Source organism: Equus caballus, chromosome 7 (genome assembly GCF_041296265.1).
Source record: "Equus caballus isolate H_3958 breed thoroughbred chromosome 7, TB-T2T, whole genome shotgun sequence".
Classification (NCBI taxonomy): Eukaryota; Metazoa; Chordata; class Mammalia; order Perissodactyla; family Equidae; genus Equus; species Equus caballus.
Window position 1 is genome coordinate 3,423,178 of NC_091690.1, and position 15,236 is coordinate 3,438,413.

The 15,236-nt window shown below is 60.0% G+C and overlaps 1 protein-coding gene and 1 long non-coding RNA gene across 4 annotated transcripts; one reads left to right on the top strand and one right to left on the bottom strand.

Moving 5' to 3' along the window:
- Window positions 1-729: 729 nt before the first annotated feature.
- On the bottom strand, window positions 730-11,308 carry TICAM1 (TIR domain containing adaptor molecule 1). 2 transcript variants are annotated; one of them, XM_023644472.2, is made up of 2 exons: window positions 11,206-11,308; window positions 730-3,264 (listed from the first exon to the last, which is right to left on the bottom strand). In XM_023644472.2, exon 2 carries the CDS (start codon window positions 3,129-3,131, stop codon window positions 990-992), a length of 2,142 nt encoding a protein of 713 aa, XP_023500240.1. In that variant the 5' UTR covers window positions 3,132-3,264; window positions 11,206-11,308; the 3' UTR covers window positions 730-989. The 2 variants fall into 2 exon arrangements, with proteins under 2 accessions (XP_023500240.1, XP_070128643.1); XM_070272542.1 differs by lacking the exon at window positions 11,206-11,308 and adding an exon at window positions 8,194-8,414.
- Window positions 3,740-6,664, top strand: LOC111774185 (uncharacterized). Of its 2 annotated transcripts, XR_011440380.1 has the most exons (3): window positions 3,740-4,185; window positions 4,281-4,459; window positions 5,599-6,664. It is a non-coding gene; the product is annotated as an uncharacterized lncRNA (long non-coding RNA). The 2 variants fall into 2 exon arrangements; XR_002808994.2 differs by lacking the exon at window positions 3,740-4,185 and having other exon boundaries at window positions 5,400-6,664.
- Window positions 11,309-15,236: the final 3,928 nt, after the last annotated feature.

Here is a 15,236-nt window from a genome sequence, read left to right on the forward strand (position 1 = left end):
AGCCGCTTCCTCCTGGGCGGGGGGGCGGGGGACCATTTTTTGAGGATTCCAATCGATTCGGATATTTAAAGGAACCCCCAGCATCGATGACTGGCGAGTGTCCGCCAAGCCAGGCTTAGTTCTCTTCTTCTGCAAAGGTCCGCACCCCTGAAACAGATGCCGCCCCCCGCCCCGCCACGCCGTGCCGAGCACGCGCGGTTCGCGAGCACCCACACGGTCCCTGCGCTTTATGGCGCACGAGGCGCTGACGCCCTTGGGACACCGGCCTCGTAAACCAGCTTGTCCCATGAGACAGCAGAGGCTCAGAGAGGTGAGGACGCTTGCTCAAAATCACACAGCGGGACCTGAGCCCAGCCTTGGTGGGGGCGTCAAAGCAGATCCTCCTCCCAACCCCCGCCCCCCAAAAAAAGGGCTGCAGCCGAAACTGCTAAATGTCCCCCGTGTCATTGCCCTTCACCTCTAGGAACCGAGTATGAGAACCAACAACTTTAGCCGAGCGCACAGCTCATCCGAAGACTACATTTCCCAGCGTCCCTTGCAGCCGGAGAGGGGCCATGTGACTACGCCCTGACCAATGAGGTGAGAGCAAGCGGCGTAACTTCCGGCTCATGCCAATCAGGGTAGGGAGCGCGTTTCTCCATTCCGGTTCCCTTTTTGGGAACAGTCATCAAGTTTTTATCTCAAGACGTCGCCGGGCAGAGGTCTCCCAGGAGAGAACGGCGCTGGAAAAGCAGTCAATAAATATTTATTATAATTAAAACACCGTCACCCTATCCCCCAGCCCCTCCCCCCATCCAGGGAGAGAGGATCTGGGCCCCCCAGCAAGTCATCGGGGTCATTGCACTCTGTCCTGAGAGATGGAGGTCTTCCCGCCAACGTCCTGGAAGCGGCGGACGACCCCATGTTGCACTGCGCCCCCGGAAAGGGAGGAGAGGGCCTCTGAGGTCCAGCCCCAGGGGGCCCGAGGTCATCAGGCCCCAGTCACTTGGTCACTCCCCCTGCTGAGTGTTGTCCTCGGGCGCCTGGGTCCCCCTCTGGCTCCACATGTGGTTGTTGAGCCCCAGCTGCACCATCTGCGCGTGGTGGATGATGAGAGGCTGCAGCCCCGGGCTCTGGGGGGGCACAGGTGGGGGCTGCGGGAAGGCGGGGGGCTGGGGGAAGGCGGGGGGCTGCATGATGGTGGGGGGCTGCGGGAAGTTGGGGGGCTGCATGATGGTGGGGGGCTGCGGGAAGGCAGGGGGCTGCGCGAAGGGTGGTGGAGGGGTGCCCGCCAGCCGCGGAGGCGGCTGATGGCCGGGCCAGGTGGGAAAGGCTGGGAAAGGCTGGGCTCCCCCGGGCACCTGGCCCCCAGAAGGCCCCTGAGTCCCCAGTGACATGTGGCTCCCAAAAGCTGCCTGCAGCTTCTCCATCTGCGCCTGCCAGGACAAGCAGCTCTGGAAGTACGTGGAGTAGGCGGCATTCAAGGCCGCCAGCTGCAGCCGCTCCCCGTCTAGCTGCTGGCTCTGCGCCCGCAGGGCCCGGGCGTCCTGTTCCCTCCTCCAGTTGGCTCTGCGGGCCCGCAGCTGCTGGAGCTTAAAGGTGCTGGCCACCTTCCTGGGGAAGATCCGGGAGTGCTCGTCCAGCCACACCAGGCCGGAGAGCAGGCTGGCGGTGTCGGGGCTCAGCTGGGCCTGGGAGCTCTCCAGCGGCAAGAAGGGGACCACGCAGTCCTGCCAGCCGTGCCGCGTGAGGCTGCTCATGAGCGCCTGGCTGACCTGGTGCAGGCTCATGCGACAGTCGAAGTTGGCGGTGAGCAGCAGGATGGTGAAGGCCGAGTGGTCGATGGCGTCCTGCAGGCAGCGCAGCGCCCCGCGCCCCGGCACCTGGAAGTCCTCGCAGAAGGTGGCCCCGTCGGGCACGCCCAGGGCCTCCAGCCTCTCGCGGACGCGCAGGGCGATGGGCTCGTCGGCCCCCGCGTGCAGGACCACGAAGTTATAGAACTTCTGCTCCGACGGCTGGGCCTCCGGAGAGGCGGGACCCGGGTTGGAGGGGGCTGGGCGAGCGGAAGGAGGGGTGGATGGAGGAGGGAAGGAGGGGGACGTGGTGGGGGCCGAGGGAGTCGGTGGGCACGGCTTGGGGGGTAGCCGAGCGGCGTCTTCTGCAGGAAGCTGGGGTGGCGTCGGGTCCCTGACGGGCCTGGAGGGCGAGGCGAGAGACGGGGGTGCCGCCGACACTTCCGTGCACTCCACCGGGTAATGGGTGCCGGTTTCTGGAGCTTTCGGGGTGTCGGCCAGGCCAGCAGGCACATCCGGGGTGTCCTCAGGAAGCCGCAGGGCTGGGTGGCTTGGCAGCACCGGGGGGCTGGCGGGCTCCCCCGACGGGGGCCAGCTCATCTCCTCGGGCTCCTGGCAGCCCGTGGGAGCGGGCTCAGGTGCCACGCTGGCCCGGGGCTCGTCACACAGCCTGCTGGGCCCGTGGGGACCGTGCTGCAGGCTGAGGATGCGCATGGTGGGCGACTGGCTGATTTCCAAGGCGCTGGCCAGGGACACCGGGCTGCCGCCCGACCTCAGGGGACACCCTCGGCTCCAGGCCGACAGGTCCTCGATGGGCTGCGGGAGGCTGCGGGTCCCGGAGGGCGACGCCGAGGCCGGCGGGAGGCAGCCCATATCGGAGTGCAGAGGCCCGAAGTCCACGGGGTCCTCAACGATGTCCCACCCACACCGGTCCCGGGCCTCGTCCTGGAGCTCCCCGAGCCGGTGGTCATCTCTGGAGCTGAAAGCACGGAGGGCTGCCAGGTAGGCAACATCCCGCAGAGGCTCCGGGCACAGCTTCTCCTCGCTGAGCAGGTGGTACAGCCGGGCGACGGCCCAGGACAAGTCCGGGGGCTCCTCCAGGTCCTCGGCGCCGGCCATGCCGGCCCACCGGCGGGCCACCAGCCGGGCCACCGCGTCGGCCTTCAAGGCCTCCAGGGAGATCCTGGCCTCGGTCTCCTGGCCCAGCTTCAGCAGCACCATGGCGTGCAGGAGCTCGGCGCCCCGGCAGCCCGGCCGTGGGCTCTTCAGCTTGTGCTTCAGATACAGGAGCTTGTCGTGGCCCGCAGCGCCGAGCAGCTCAAAGGCGCCGGAGAGCGACGGGCCCGGGCCGGCGGCCATGGGCGCGGGGGGTGGCGGCCTCGGGCGGGAGAAGCCCCCGCTGGGGGAGGCATGTTCCACGCGGCCCGCCGCCTTGTACGCCTGGCGCCTCCTCCCCGCTCACCGGACAGGTCCCGGGGCCACTGGAGCAGATCTGCAGGGAGCAGGAAAGACAGTTACCAGCAGCTCGCAGGGTGACTTGGGAAGACGTGACCCCACCCCCCAAAGCCTGTGTGTCCTCCTCTGCAAGAGGATGGCAGCCGACACTTGCCTGGTGTCACCCAAACATCCACACTCCTATTTTCCCCGTGTGTAGATGAAGAGAGAGAACAGAGAGGTCAAGGCACTTAGCCAAAGTCACACAGCAGTGAGGGACAGAGCTGAGATTTGAACCCAAGCAGCCTGGCTCCAAGGCTGTTGCCTGATCACTAGTCTACACTGCCCACAAGGCTAATAATAAGCCCATTTATGGGGTGGTTTCAGGGAATTGTGTTGTGTTAACATAGAAAGTCCTAAGCCTGATCACTGGAGACAGTAGGTACTTAATATGTGTTTGCTGGCCAGGCTCCCCAATGGCCCCCAGGGACCCTGCGTCTATATTCACAGCCTTTGCAAATTCCTTCCAACAGCGTGCCGGAGTCAACCTACGGGATTGACAGAATATGGCAGAAAGGACGAGGTGTCCTGGGTGACAGTATAAAAGACACCGGCTTTCTTCTTGGTGACTCTTCCTCTGGGTGACTCTGACCACGATCCCATGAGAGACACGTAGCAGAACCACCCCATCCACCTGGCCCCAGATTCCCGTGGTTTTAAGCCACGAAATTCTAGTGTCATTTGTTACGGAGTAATAGCTGACTGATGTAGGTGGCGTTATCAATAGGGTGCGCTAACCATTGCCGAGCGCCAGCTATATGCCCAACAGTGCTGCCAAGAGGCTATTTCCTCTTGTCTCCATTTCTCATGCCAAGTGGGTTCCTACCGCAGGCCCTTTGCATGTGCCATTCTGGCCACTTGGAGCGCCTTCTCCCCACATCTTGGCCTGGGTGACCTTAATCTCATCATCAGCTCTCGGGTACGAGGCCACCACCGCAGGGGGGCCCTCCGGGAGCACCCCGGTTCCCCAGCTCAGTCCATCCATCCCACGTCACCCTGTTCCCCCTACAACAGAATCTGGCCCCAAATATGGCTCGGCGCTGACGTCAAGGCCTCCTGGACACAGAGCTGATTCATGGTTGATCCGTCACGGAGTTTGTGGCACAAATGACTCAGCGTTTTTAACACATCGTGTTGAGCCGATGTCCTGTGGTCCCCTGGGGCCCCGGGCCCAGGGGGATGATTCCAGGAAGGTCAGAGGGAGCCCGGGGGGAGCTGGTGTCGGGGGCCGGGGTGCGAGGGGGACCTGACTGCGTGGACCGGGGAGCGGGGCGGCAGTGGCGTGGCCCCGGGGTGAAGGATGTAGGGAGGCGGGCGGCCGTCTGGCCTTTTCAAAAATGGAAGCGGCCTGGTTGTGTTGAAATTCGGATGGGGGGGGGCGGCGACAGCAGAGACCCAGGAACTGGAGGTGACTTTCTGGTGTGGGGAACGGATGAGCGACAGATAAACGGGAGAATTGAGTCTGCCGGCGGGTGACAAGTGCCACACAGGAAGCTGAGGAGGGGAGGAGGGCCGGGAGCACCAAGAATGGGGGTGGGTGTTGGCAGTTTCCAACAACGGGGTGTGAGAGGCCTCGAGGAGAAGACAGGTTTCAACAGGACCTAAAAACGGACAGAGTGACCCATGGGGACATCTGAGGAAAGAGTTCCAGGCTGAGGACACAGCAAGTGCAAAGGCCCTGGGGCAGGCCTGGGCCTGGCATGTGGGAGGAGCAGCGAGGAGGCCCGTGTGGCTGGAGCAGAGGGAGGAGGGAGGGCAGGGAGGGGACGGGGCAGGTCGTGCGGGGCCTGGGGGGACCTGACCTTGGACCTGTCTAGATCCGACAGCCACGAGGAGAAGAGCTGGTGGGGACCACAGCTGCTCCTTTTGCTAGAGAAACCAGAAAGGCTGAGTTTCAGGAATTGCTACGTTTTGCCGAGTTGGCGATCCAATTGTTCTTTTCAATTCAAATATTTTTATGAGAATTTGTGAACTTAACAAAAAAACCATGGGCCCCCCGTGGAGCAAAAACTCAAAACGCGTTTGTTGTCCAATAAAGAAACGAAGGGTGTGAGGGGGAGGAAGGGACGCACAGGGAGCACTCACTTATTCATTCATTCATTCATTCATTCATTTGAGAAGTAATTTTTACAGATCTGAACAGACCAAGACAGAGAGAAAAAAAAACAGCAAAAAATAGAAATAGGAAGAAATGTGGCAGCGTGGCTTTCCTGCTATTCTTCAAACTCACCAGGCACGTTCCTGCCCCAGGGCCTTTGCACAGGCTGTTCCCTCTGCCTGGAACCCAGTCTGCCCCAGGGATCCCCTCGGCTCACTCCCTACCCTCCTTCAGGTTTGCAGTCGAGCCCGTCCTGACGACACTGTGACAACTGCCTAGGACAGGGAGTCCCAAAGTCCAGCCCGGGGGCCGTTTTTGTCAATAAAGTTTTATCGGCACATGGCCACACCCACTCATTGACGTATCCCTTTCCACGGGCCCCTTCCAGGCTACAGCGGCCACAAAATATCCTGAAAACATTCATTTTGGGGCCGACACCTGGGCTGCGAGGCAGGCACGTGACTTTTCTCCATGCTCAGAGGGCCAAGCGTGACTGAGATCGCAGCACGGGGCTGGTGTCTGGCAGCGCAGCTATTTGGCGCCAAAGGTCTGTAACCCTAAGAACCAGAGGCCTCTCTCTCTTGAGCCCAGAGAATTCTTTGGGGACGTAAATTGTGTCTTCCTCCAAATTCTGATGCGGAAGCCTGACCCCAGGACCTTAGAACGTGACGGTGTTTGGAGATGGGTGTTCACAGAGGTGATTAAGGGGAAATGAGGTCACTGGGGTGGGTCCTGATCCAAGAGGACTCGTGTCCTTGTAAGAATAAGAGATGGGGACACAGACACGCACAGAGGGACGACCAACGAGGACACAGGGGGGAGCCGCCGTCCACACGCCACGGAGAGAGGCCTCGGAGGAGCCAGCCCTGCCGACACCTCGACCGCGGACTCCAGCCTCCGGCCCCGGGACGACGATAAATTTCCGAGCTTGGAGCCCCCCCAGCCCATCGTCCGTCCCCTGTGTGGCGGGCGGCCCCCGGCCACGCGTGCCTCCCGCGCTTTCAGATGCGGCCGCAGCGACCGAAGAGAAACGGAATTTTCCGTCCCACTCATTTTTCATTCGTCAAAATCGAAATGCTCGCTGTCGCGCGGTGACATATTTCTCCCCCTTCAACACGACTTCGGCGGCATCGAATTTCACTTTGTCGAAAACACGGCGTCTGGGTTGAGTTTGGGTAAAATGCAGGCCAGATTTTGACGAATTCATGCCCAAAAGGGGCAGGGACGATGCCCCCAGGGGGAACGCGGGACGTGGATCCCACGGTGACATATTAGGATCAATAAAATGGATCAGAATTAATTCCTGATGTTCGATTCTCCTTTTGTCCATGTGACCGCTGGGAACTTTTAAGGGACCCACTCGGGTCCTGTTCTATTTCTGTCACGCGGCCCAGGTTTCCATGTCGGCGCCACAGTTGGTAACACTGGGGTCGTCGGCATTTTTTTGGCACAAGGAAATGGAGGCACAGAGAAGTTGTGGGAGCAGCCTGGGGTCACACAGCTTGTCAGGGGCCCAGCGGGACTGGAACCCAGGCTGCCTGGCTCCGGAACGCCCTGAGCCCGTGGTCCCCGAAGTGAGTCACCACACACTCCAGCCTCCAGGGACCTAGTTTGAATTGAAAGAATCTTCTGGAAAGGAGGGCAGCCGGGGGAGTGCCGGGGAGAAGCGGGAGATGGAAGCCGCCGCCCATAATCCAGGCGCAAGGGAGCGACAAGAGAAAGGCGGATATACAGCCTCTCGTGTCTCCAAGGGGACCTCGCTATCAGCCACATGAGGGGATAAAAATGACGATGATCTTGGGGCCAGCCCATGGCCTAGTGGTTACATTCCATTCGCTCTGCTTTGGTTCAGTTCCCGGATGCAGACCTACACCGCTCGTCAGCAGCCAAGCTGTGGCAGTGACCCACATACAAAATAGAGGAAGATCAGCACAGATTTTTAGCTCAGGGCCAATCTTCCTCAGCAAGAAAAAAAAAAAAAGATGACGATCTTATATTCAGGTGGGACCACAAGTTGGCCACATTTTTTGAAAGTGTCAAGATATGTATTGGAAATACGGTCTGACGGCCGCTCAACAGCCATGGTCCTCAGATCAACTATTCTTTCTACCTCCTGGCAGCTCCTGAGAACAGCTGTGTATACAACTTAAAAAAACAGACGTGTGTTGGCACACGCCCTCCGATTTTTAACGCATAAAGGGCACAGCAGATCAAGCGCCCGGGCCTGGCTGAGTGGGGCTGCCCGCCACGGCCGGCTTCACGCCACGTGCACCCCAAAAACCCATCAAGTTCAATCCGTAGGATTCGCGTGTGATTCTGGGCTCAGCTTATCCACCAAGAAAATATGAAAAGGAAAAGAAATGGCTGCAAACTCCCACCTGCCCCCCGGACGGCGAGGGGATCGCGAATCCAAATAAGCTGCCGGCACCGAACATGGGGGACCCCATGGGGAGGACTCAGGGTGGGGGCTGGAAAACGAGGCCCCAATGGGCGGGGTGGCCCCACCCGCATCCCTGCAAATCTCAAATGTCCCCCCGTCTCTCCTCTCCCCTCCCTGCTGACCAGCTCGACCTCTGACCCCTCCGCGGACTCTGTCCCCGAGTGTCCCCCACCCGCTCCGCCCAGCTACCACCCCAGCCTTCCGGAAACACGGCTTCCACTCTGCCCTCCGCCCCCAGGGACAAAGTCTGCCTGGCATCCCGGGGGAGCGGGCGCCTGGGGGGGTGGGGGAGCGAAGGCATCCACCTGGGTGGGGCCGGCCTGTGGGTTTCTCAGCCTCAGTTTCCCCATTTGTCCATCGCCATGGGTGACGAGCTCGGCAGGACATACCCAGGGCTGTTGCAGGTGCCAAGACGGGCAGACCCCTGTCCTCAGGGCGCCCGGCCCCGTGGGGGCGACCGATAATAGACGACAGAGGAAGCCATCGTGGAGGACGGAAAGTGCTGGCCAGGAGACAGCCAGGGTGTGGGGTGGGGCCACGACGGAGGAAAGTTCCGGAGCCTGGAGATCAAGGGTGGCCTCTGGCAGGACGTGACACGTGAGCTGGAGACCTGAAGGAGGTGAGGGGGCCATTCGGGCGGATGTCTCGGGGAAGGGTGTTCCAGGCAGAGGGAGCAGCCTGTGCAAAGGTCCTGGGGCAGGACTATGTTGAAGGAACAGCGAGGAGGCCCGGGTGGGGCAGGGGCAGGGCATGCAGGGCCTGGTGGGTACTGACCGGGAGGACTTCGGTTTTTACCCTGGAGGGCTGCGGGCAGAGGAGGGCAGGCCCTGACTCAGGGGCTCCCGGGCACCCTCTCCAGGTCGCGCGGGGAGGACAGACCGTGGGGTGCGAGGTGGGGGTGGACGAGGGTGGAGGTGGCCATCGGCTCAGGTGAACGATGACGGCGACTGGAGCAGGTGGGAGGGGAGGGCGTGGCGGGTTTGTGGGTAATCTGGAGACTGGGAGCAGCAGAAGCAGGGGCACCTGGGAGAATGTGTGAGCGGAAGGATGTGGGAGGAATGGGGTGGGGCCAGGAGGGAGGGATCGGGAGCCCTGGGCATGATTCACTCGATCCGGTCCTTCCAGAAAGCGGTCCCCTCCCCACCGTCCCCTCCTCCCACGCTCCCTCTCCTTCCAGCCTCCCTGTTCCTCAAACACACACGCGAGCTCCTGCCCCAGGGCCTTTGCACTGGCTCTTCCCTCAGTCCAGAACACCCTTCTCCACACAGCCACACCGCCGGCCACACCGCCGGCCCCCTCGCCTCCTTCAGGTCTCAGCTCAGAAGTCACCTTCTCATCAAGAGCGACCTTGGCCGCCCCGTTTCAGGCAGCAGCCCACGCCCACATGCTCTCTGCCTGATTTTTCTCCTTGCAAATTCGCGCCACCTGACTCGACTGCCGTGTCCCTTAACGACGGGGATGCGTTCGGAGAACGGCGTCGTTAGGCCACTTGGTCACGGTGCAAACATCACAGACAGGACTCACGCGAATCTCGATGGCACAGCCTCCCACACGCCTGGGCTCTAGGGCGCTCCTCTGACCAGGCCACCAGCCCGTAATGCGGTCCGGCATTGACCGACACGTCATTGTGCGGCGCACGACTGGACCGACGGACCTGCTAATGATGCTGACTGTGCATCGCTCCACACAGAGTGAGCACCCCTGAAACAGGGATGTTCACCCGGCTTGTTCACAGCTGTATCCCCAGCGACTGGCACACAGTAGGTGTTCCATAAATGCTCAGGGACTGAAGAAATCAAGGCTCGGACAGAGTGGCGCCTGGCACACAGTGGGCACGCAAGAAATGCTTCCTGTTTCTGAATCCTCCCTCCCCAGCAGGACAAAACATGTCCTGTCTTCCACCAGAGCTGGCACACAGTAGGGGCGCAAGTCGCTCCTTCCGGCTAATTAGGAAATGTTCCAACGGGACGTGGAAGGCAGGCGAGCACAGCCAGACCGTCTCTGAAAACTGTGTGGGAGCCTGAAGGGGCTTTATTCACTAAGTGTTTAGTGGGGACCTACTATGTGCCAGGGACTGTTCGAAGCAATTGGCAAGCCTGTGAGTTAGGACTGTTTGCCCGCTTACAGATGAGAGAAGAAGGCACAGAGAGGTGGAGTGACTTGCCCCAGCTAACGCAGGAGGAAAGTAAAGGGGAGAGATTTAGACCAGGCAGCCTGGCTCCGGGCCCCCGCCCTGACCCACTGAGGGCCTACTGTGTGCACGCCCGTCCTTCCCATGCCTGGATCCAAGGACTCCTGGAGGCAGGCTGGATACCCGCCTCGGCCTGTGGCACACATGTGGCCTTTGACCATTCACACTGTGGGCGCTGTGGGCCAACACACTGAGCAGCGGCTCCTGGCATACAGCAGGTGCCCCATAAACGCGAGCTGAAGAATGAATGAACACCCCTTATTCGCAGGACGAAACAGAGGCCTCCGGCAGTTGGGGGAGCCTGTCCCACCCCCCACCCCGCCCCCAAACTCTGGAACCCACACCCCAGACCTCCAGCCGGCCTCGGTCACAGCGTGGCGCCCCCTGCACCCCACCCCCAACCTCCTGCTCGGCCACAGGGACAGGGAAGAAACGGGGCGCCAGGACCTCCGCACCCCGGGCTCTGCGTGGCCCAGCGGCCAGGACCCAACCAGCCCCAGGCCCCAGCGGGGAGGGTGCGGGGAGCCCCTGGGAAAATGGGGGCCTGGGGAAGGGGGGTGGGGCGGCGGGGCGGGAGGAACCCGGGCTGGGCAGAGACAGGCCGAGAATTGGGCAGAAATCAGAAAAGAAGGGGAGGAATGGGGGTGGAGCTGGGGAGGGATCGGGGTGTGTGTGGAGGGATCGGGGTGTGTGTGGAGGGATCCCGGGTGTGTGTGGAGGGATCCGGGGTGTGTGTGGAGGGATCGGGGTGTGTGTGGAGGGATCCTGGGTGTGTGGAGGGATCCTGGGTGTGTGTGGAGGGATCCTGGGTGTGTGTGGAGGGATCTGGGGTGTGTGTGGAGGGATCCCGGGTGTGTGGAGGGATCCCGGGTGTGTGGAGGGATCCGGGGTGTATGTGGAGGGATCCGGGGTGTATGTGGAGGGATCCGGGGTGTGTGTGGAGGGATCCGGGGTGTGTGTGGAGGGATCCGGGGTGTGTGTGGAAGGATCTGGGGTGTGAGTGGGTACCCAGGGTGTCGGCGAGGCCCTGGGCCACCGGGGCGGGGAGCTGGAGCGTTAAGGGGCCCCCGGACACGCGGCGCGAGGACGCCAGGAGCCCGGAGTGGGCAGCTGGCCTCGAACCCGGCACCCTCGGGCCCCCCGCAGGCCTTGGGGTCACGCCCCCCGCACCCCCGGGCCCCCGGCCGGCCGTGGCCCCTTCCCCACCTACCGGGCTCCGGGGCGGCCGCGGCGCTGCAGTCGCGGGGCTGGGGCGCAGCGCGGGGCGCACGGGCGCAGCTCCTCCCCCGGCGCCGCCCGCCCCTTCCGTCCCGGGGCGGAGGGAGGAGGTGAGGTCACGGCGCCGCCGGTCCCGGGAAAGTCCCCTCGGCGCCCCGGGCGACGCCCTCCACCGGCTGCCACCCCCAGCGCCCCCGGGCGCCGCACGCGGGGGACCACGACGGGGACCGGGGCCAGGCCTTTCACAGTCTAGGGGGGACGCAGATGAGAAAGCAATTTCACAATTAGAGGATCTCAATTAGTGATCAGTGCTTTCCAGGAAATAGGACCGGCGTGGGGGTGGGGGGGGTCTCCCCAAAATTGGGAAGCAGGAGAGTGGGGGCCACCGTGGGGGGGGGGGGGCTTGGCGACGCCCGCGGGGTTGGAACAGGGGCAGCCAGCCCGACTCGGTGTTTGCAGATGCGTTTAAATTCGCAGGGGTCCTGGCCATTTTTGGGGTCCTGGACCCCGGGTGGGCACAACCACTAAGCAGAGTCAGGATACGGGGCCCCGGGCCCATCAGAGTTTTGGGGGCCCACGAAAAGGTTTTCATTTCCTTTAAAATCAGAAAGAAAAAAAAAAATCCAGCCTGCATTATGTTCGTCTTTATACCAAGGAAGTCATAAAATGTCATTTTTGTTATTATTTTTTTTAATGGAGGAAAAGGTCCAGGAAAATCGTAATGTTGGGTCCCCTTGTCAGCCTGGAGCCGCCCAGAAGTTCTTCTCCAAATGCCATTTGTTAGACGCAGAAAACGGGAGGCGGGAGGTTCCAGGGAAATCCCTTATGTCGAAATACATTCGTTAAGCGACTTTTTAAAGACCGTTTGAGGATCCATTGTTGGATGAATGGATAAACAAATCCGGGATATGGATTCAGCGGAATATTACGCAGCCGTGAAAAGGAAGGAAATCCTGACTCCTGCTCCAGCGTGGATGGACGTGATGCTCAGGGACGTGAGCCAGACACAGAGGGACACACACTGTGTGGTCCACTCACAGGAGGTCCCCAGAGGAGCCACAGCCACAGAGACAGAAAGTGGATGGGGGGCCAGGGGCTGGGGGAGGGGTGGGAGTCAGTGTTTCATGGGGACCGAGCTTCAGTTTGGGGAGATGGAAAGTTCTGGAGACGGATGGAGGGGATGGTGGCACAACCGTGTGAATGTGCTTCATGCCACTGAGCTGGGCACTGAAAACGGTTAAAAGGTAAGTTTTATGTTATTTTACAGTGAAAAAAAAATTTAAATACTCATAAGACAATCACTTTAAAAATACTTTTGAAATTGAGCGATCCGGGAACAAACAGCACTTGGGGACAAATCTTTAAATTTATCACCACTTTCAGCAGCGAGATCCATAAGGACGGCGATTTTGCAGTGGCGACAAGTGGCCGCCATATTTCGAGCCACCTGCAGCCATGCCATCGATATGAAGATATCTGTGGCTTTCTATGGGGGACCACATCCTGCCGGTGCCTTCCTTCAGAACTGAGGAAATGGCAAATATGGGTCAGAGTCAGTGAAAACAGAGATGTGGGGTTTTCCCCCCGTCAGTTCACAGACACCCCGAATTCCATCCTTAGGGCCCCTGAGAGGTGCGTGGACCCCAAGCCAAAGCTGGCACCCAGGTTCATGGGACGGCGGTGCAAATGGAAGTTAGATGGATGCTAAGAGCCCCCCAACCCCACCTCCCCGCCACAGCCTCTGACTTCGTGTCCGTCTCCACTGAGGGAGAAATTTTATTGAGTACCTACTGTGTACCAGGTGTGTCTAGGCTCTGGGGATAGATGGTGGCGGTGGGGGCAGTGGGGGAAGTGGGCCCTGCCTTTGGGGCCTCCCGAGCTGGCGGTGGAGAGGGCATTAAATCCATCTTCCCCAGGGCGGGCCCCGTGGCCCAGCGGTGAAGTTCTGCTTCATCAGCCTGGGTGTTAATAATGACATCATGCCACCTCGCACAGAAGTGGGATGTGGTGGCGTCCCACATTGAAGGACTCACAACTGGGATATACAACTATGTACTGGGGCTTTGGGGAGGAAAAAAAAAAGAGGAAGATTGACAACAGATGTTAGTTCAGGGCCAATCTTCCTCACCAAAAAAAAAAAAAAAAAAAAAAAAGTAGTGCATCCCTTTAAATCCATCTTCCCGTGCCTCTCTCCGCATCCTGCCGGATCATCAGGAATTTTGGGAGCGTTCAATCGGGGCCTGTCCCCACGACAGACAGATCGTGGTGGTCATCTTTGATCCCCAGAGAATAAATATTGTTGGCATTTCGGGCCAGATCATCTAGGTCACAACTACTCACGCTGCCAGTTGTAGCTCGAAAGCGGCCCCAGGTGACGCGTCAATAAGTGGGCGCGGCCGTGTGCCAATAAAACTTTATTTACAAAACCAGGCGTGGTTCAGATCCGTACTCTGACACTCACCAGCTGTGAGGTGGGGCGGAGGACGAGCCCGCGGAGCTGTGCCTCAGTTTCCCCCACAACACAGAGATGACCACAGCAGCTGCCTCCTGGGGTTGAGAAAAGGATGAGGTGACTTTTCTCTGGGGCGTCTGGGGAAGGGGGAACTGCAGGGACTGACTTCTCCTCGGCCGTGGGGAAGATACAGTCTCGCTCTTAATACGTCCTTCTGGATTGTTCTCCAAATTTGTGTTCCCTGTTCACCGGCCCCCCCGGAAGTGAATGAACGGGCTCATTTCCCGCCACCCTCCCCCCCATCCCCACCACTCGCACTTTCTCTTTCTTAATTTGTGTCGTGGGATTGTTCAGAGGCACCAAACCAAACAAATCTTAAATAAACAGCTCAGCGGACTTTCGGGTACGTAACCCTCTCCGTGGCCAACGCTCCCAGGAGGACAGAGGTCACTTCCTGCCCCTTGGCCGTCATTACTCACCAGAGCCGATTTCTCCCGTCACGGTTTAGTTTCACTCGTTTTGAAACTTCATCGAAAGGCCATCAGACCACAGAAGGCTTCTGCTCGCAAAACATCACGCCTGGGAGTTTCACCCGCGTTGTCGCGACGATCAGTCACTTATCCTTGTTCTTCGCTGTGTAATATTCCGAGGCGTGACCTCTACCCTGATTGGTTTATCTGCTGGCTTCTGGATGCGCACTTGGGTTTTCCCCCAGTTTGGGGCTCTTTGGAATGAAGATGCCATGAACATTTGGGGGCAAGTCCCTGTGTGGACATCTGCGCACGCTGAACTTGGGGATAAACCCAGGAGTGGGAGGATTAGAACATAGGGGGGCTGTCCCATGCGGCTTTGTCATACGGATTTATAAATTCCTGCCCGTCAGACCAAGGGTCCCCAAGAGAAGGTGACATCGCCCCACCCTTGCTAATGAGAAAGAATAGAGGGTCATTGCTGCTCTCCAGGGGGCCTGGGGGTGAGCCAACGTCCCCCTCTCGCCTCCGAGTCTCAGTTGGGGACAGACATCGCTGGCCCATCCCATCGCTCCAGCAGCGACACCTGCTTCCCTGACCCGCCCCCCCCCAGAACCGCCATCATCATCCACTGGAGATGTGCCCACGCACAGGACGGGACCGTGGCTTCCAGAAGGACCTGCCAGCGTTTCCTGTGACGAGTCAGACGGTGAATAGGTCAGACCTTGCAGACCACAGATGGTCTCTGCTGACAATTTCTCTCTGCTTTAAAACGCTTTCAAAACGTAAGGGGCTGGCCTGGTGGCACAGCGGTTGAGTTTGCATGTTCCGCTTCGGCGGCCCAGGGTTCACCAGTTCGGATCCTGGGTGTGGACATGGCACCGCTTGGCAAAAGCCATGCTGTGGTAGGCGTCCCACATAGAAAGCAGAGGAAGATGGGCATGGATGTGAGCTCAGGGCCAGTCTTCCTCAGCAAAAAAAAAAAAAAAAAAAAAAAAGGAGGATTGGCGGCAGATTTTAGCTCAGGGCCAATCTTCCTCAGAAAAAAAAAAAAAAGAAAAGCCTGTGATGTCTCATCTCTCAGAACCGGAACAGACACAA